This window comes from Malaclemys terrapin, chromosome 12, assembly GCF_027887155.1.
Source record: "Malaclemys terrapin pileata isolate rMalTer1 chromosome 12, rMalTer1.hap1, whole genome shotgun sequence".
NCBI lineage: Eukaryota > Metazoa > Chordata > Testudines > Emydidae > Malaclemys > Malaclemys terrapin.
Genome location: NC_071516.1, coordinates 40,095,127 through 40,100,001, shown reverse-complemented (window position 1 = coordinate 40,100,001; position 4,875 = coordinate 40,095,127). Strand labels below are relative to the sequence as shown.

The following is a 4,875-nucleotide window of genomic DNA, read 5'->3' as shown; positions in this document are numbered from 1 at the left end:
GGTTTAAGCATCTTTGTATAATTTCAGTCCATGCACCATGGTTTGCATACATTAACTGCGTGCAAATCAAGAGTAACTCCTTTGGTGTGAGACCAGAACCATTTCCTTAAAATTAGATGGGAACAGGATGTGTTTTATGAGAAAGATTCTCAAGTGGTGCAAATTGACATAGCTCCATTGCCAGTTAGAGCAATTTATACCAGCTGAGATATTGGTGTATTTTTATGAAAGATTTCTTTTTCATTTTTCTAAACAGCTTCAAATTGGTAATGAGAATAAGGCTGAGAAACAGTTATGCAATGAGTCAAACTCTCATCCTTGATAAAATTTTCAAAAACTTAAATGGCTTGGGTGCTTATGTTCCATTTTCCACATTGACTTGGAAACCTAGAAGCATAAGTTTCCTTGGTAATCAGTGTTTTGACATAGTGTAATACCTTTGCCATTGGTTGAGTTTAGATCTGGTTGAAAGTTTTCTACAGGAAAAAATCCATTTTGGATAACAGATTTTTGTTATGAAAAAAAAAATCTGTTTTTATAGACTAGTTTGGGGTTTTCAGCTATTTGATGACCCAATTTCTTTTTTACAAAAATGAAAATAAATTAATTTTCATCAATAATTTTAATGGAAAAAATAATTTACCAACCAGCTTTAAATCAGAACCAGGTCAGGAGTGCCACATTCTTTACGTTCTATGTATGTCCTAGTTTCTTCCAGTACAGATCTGCTGTGGTGGCTGCACTGGTTTTAATGGTGTTACTCTGGATTTATACTGATGTAAATGAGCCTTGAATATTTCCCTCCCCATCCAATTTTTTAAGATATGTTTAATTTCTTGAATGTACAACTAAATGGAAATCAAAAGGTGTATTCTCCTCTCATTTACACAGGCATGAATCAGTAGTAAATCTACTGAAATCATTGCAATTGCATTTGTGTACAAGAGATACCAGGTTTTTGTTTTCAGCATAACACAAAGGATCCAATCCTGAGCTGGTGTAAATTGTCCATAGCCCCACTGGAGTCAATGGGCCAGATCTCCAGTTGGTATAAACCAGCCTAGCTCCATTGAATTCATTTTACTCCGTCTGAAGATTTGATGCAAATATTTACTCTGTTTTCATTTAAAAAAAATCAGCTGGACAAAAGAGTGAAGAATATTCTGTAAATCAAGAACATCAGAACATATGCAGCTTGGAGTTGACACACTGAATCACTCCCCTGGTCCATCTAGCTCAGTATTCTATCTTCAACAGTGGTCAGTACCAGATGCTTCAGAGGAAGGTGCAAGAACCTTGTGGAAGGCAGATGTGGGATAATCTACTCTCCATGAGGGAATCATCTTGATCTCTACAGTTAGAGGTTGGTTGGTGCCATAAAATATGAAGTGTTACATCCTTCCCCAAACTCTTCTTTTTAGCATTAACTATAATAATTCTGGATACGCTGGTTATCCAGATAATCCATATATTCTGGATATCCCCTCTTTAAACAATCCTGCTTTGGAAGTGTGAGGCAGAGGTAATCTCCATTTTTAGTGCCAACTTTCCAAGGGACTCTAATCCATCTCTGAACTGGCCACTCAGAGATTGGCATTTGTATGGATCTGCCCCCAGAATTATCACATGGCAAATAGTATTAGCAGGGAAATGTCTGTTGGATGATTGGGGACAGATCCTTCTTTCAGCTCCACTGGTGGAAATTTAAATCAAGGGGCTATATTCCAGATTTATACCAGTGTAACTAAACAGTATTTAGACCTAGGTAGTTAAGGCCCTAATCCTGCAAACCCTTATACATAAAAGCAAGCATGTTGCTTATGCAGAACTTATTGCTTATGCATGTTTGCAGAACTGAGGCTCTGGGGGCTCAAGACATCAAATTCCCAGTGAAGCTCTGTGTGAACGGGACATCTAACTTCCTGTCTCTTGAACATTTTAGACCAGTGGTGGGCAACCTGAGGCCTGCAGGCCACACGCCGCCCATCAGAGTAACCTGCAGGCAAGCCGCCAGACCATTTGTTTACATTTGCAGGGCTGCCCACAGCTCCCAGTGGCTGCGGTTCACCATTCCCTGCCAATGGGAGCTGCGGAAAGCAGCGTGGGCCTGGCCACCGCTTCCCGCAACTCCCATTGGCCAGGAATGGTGAACCACAGCCACTGGGAGCTGCAGGCAGCCATGCAAATGTAAAAGAATGGTCTGGCGGCCTGCCGGCAGGTTACCCTAACAGGCCGTGGACCTCAGGTTGCCTACCACTGTTTTAGACTGAGTGAGGGTGTGAGTTACCCTTGGCCACAGATATTGCCCAAGGCAAGACAGAAGTGGATCCCATCACCCCACAGTTTTTGCCAATAAATGTCAACAGATTGGGGTTTGGGAAAATCTGTTTTTTTTTTTACCCGTTTAACAAAAAATCATCAGAAAATTTCAATGAAACTGATTTTCTTTTTCAATTTGGAATAAAACGTTATTCTGTTAGCAACATTTCTTGTAACAGAAAAGGGTTATTTTTAATTGAAATATTTGATGTGAAAATGGCTTCTTTGATGGAAATTTGTGATTTTCCAGGAGAAAAATGTCAAATTGAAAGAAAAGGGAAAGTTTCATATTAGTCTGTCTTGTTGTAGGTCTGCTCATCCCAGGATATCAGAATGAAGGTGAGGTAATATCTTTTATTGGACCAACTTTTGTTAGTGAAAGAGATAAGCTTTGAAAACTTGTCTCTTACTAACTGAAGTTGGTGCAATAAAAGGTATTACCTCACTCACCTTGTGTCTCATTTTATTTGGATTTGTTTCTTTATGTTCATATGATGAATTGTGGGAGAAAGGTTTTTTTTTCAAACTTTTTCTCACTTTAAAATTTCACTTCCACAGTTATACAGTGGAAACAGTGGGGTAAAGTAAAAAAGTGAGAGACAAGGAGGAGAGAGACTGAAAATCCAAAACCTGATCAGTGAATGCCAAAATTTGGTAGGTCTGCTGAACCAGGGCTATAGGAGATGACAGGACACTGTGGTGAGCAGGGGGCTCTTTTTATGAGCCGACTACTCCCCTTCCCTTCCAGGACATGGGAGGGATGACTCGGGTTTGCTCAATCAGGGTTTTCCTGAAGTGGGACACAGCGGATCACTGTTAATTGAGATAAAAAAGAAAAGCTCCAAGCAAAGTGTGTTTCCTATTTTGGACTGAAAATAGATTTTGTATCAATATATTAAAGGGGAAGTAGGCTAGAAAAATGTCATAATTTTTATTCTGTCAATTCAAATTTGCAGGTATATTTTAAGGAGATGAAATGGATCAGCAGAACCTCACCACCACAGTGACTGAATTTATTTTCTTGGGCCTCACTCAGAATCATCAGCTGAAGTATTTTCTCTTTATGGTCTTCTTCATAGTTTACATGACCACCTGGGTGGGGAACTTCACTATCATCATCACAGTGATCACCGACCACCGGCTCCACACACCCATGTACTTCCTGCTGGCCAACTTGGCTTTTATGGATGTCAGTGACTCATCAGTTAATGCTCCCAACTTGCTGTCCGGTCTCCTCTCTCAGCGTAAAACCATCTCCTTCAATGAGTGCATCCTCCAGATGTTCTTCTTCCACTTCATTGGGGGTGCAATGGCATTTTTTCTTGTGGGGATGGCCATCGATCGGTATGTGGCCATCTATAAACCACTGAGATACTTGATTATTATGAACCAAAACATGTGTGTGGGGCTAGCTGTACTGGCATGGGTGGGTGGATTGGTGCACTCTGCTGTTCAGATGGGACTGCTCCTCCAGTTTCCATTCTGTGGGCCAAACATCCTGGACAATTTCTACTGTGATGTCCCACAGGTCATCAAACTGGCCTGCGCTGACACCCATGTAGTTGAACTGCAGATGGTCTTCAATGGTGGAGTACTGCTCATAATCCTATTTATCAGTCTGTTAATTTCATACACCATCATCTTAGTCAAGATCAGGACACATGTTACAGATGGAAAGCGTAAGGCTCTCTCTACCTGTGGAACCCAGATTATTGTAGTGTGTGTACTATTCATACCCAGCATCTTCATCTATGCTCGACCATTCAAGAAGTTCACCGTGGACAAGGTGGCCTCCATCTTTTTCACTGTCATTCCGCAAATGCTGAACCCAATGATCTACACACTGAGAAATGCAGAGATGAAAAAGGCCATCAGGAGACTGATGAGCAGAATCCTGTTCTCACAGAGGAAATTAAAGACAATTTTTGAATGATAATTTCTATTACAAACCAGACCTGAACATATCAGGGGGCAGATGTATTCACCATATTAAATATGTATCCCATCCAAGAGAACACATACTGCACACTCATGAAAAATTGTGTTCATGAATAAATTACAGCCGAAGGGCCACAATCTCCATTGAAGTCTATTGGGCCAACTTGTTTAAATCAGTGTAGCTCCACTGGAGTCAATTAACCCCACCTGTTGTAAATCAGTGCAGCTGCACTGGAGTCAATGGGGAAGATCCCCAGCAGCTATAGAGCTGAATAGATCCATTGGAGTCAATGGGCCAGTTCCCCAGCTGATGCAAAACAATGTAGCTCACTGAATATTTTCCAAGAGCTGAGTATTGGTCCCTCAGAATTTTTGGTTAAAAAAATTCTATTAATTATTTCAAATACTGAAAAAATATCATAAACATCAGAGTCTCCTCAGGAAAAAAATAAACATTTTCAAATAATTAAAAGAAATGATATATCATAAATATTTCTTATCAAAGAATCATAGAATCATAGAATATCAGAGTTGGAAGGGACCTCAAGAGGTCATCTAGTCCAACCCCCTGCTCAAAGCAGGACCAATTCCCAGCTAAATCATCCCAGCCAGGGCTTT

The 4,875-nt window shown here is 40.3% G+C and overlaps 1 protein-coding gene across 1 annotated transcript; it reads left to right on the top strand.

Moving 5' to 3' along the window:
- The first annotated feature begins 3,295 nt into the window (after positions 1-3,295).
- Positions 3,296-4,252, top strand: LOC128846017 (olfactory receptor 4D2-like). Its single transcript, XM_054045106.1, has one exon. The coding sequence runs from the start codon at positions 3,296-3,298 to the stop codon at positions 4,250-4,252; it is 957 nt and encodes a 318-aa protein (XP_053901081.1).
- The last annotated feature ends 623 nt before the right edge of the window (positions 4,253-4,875 follow it).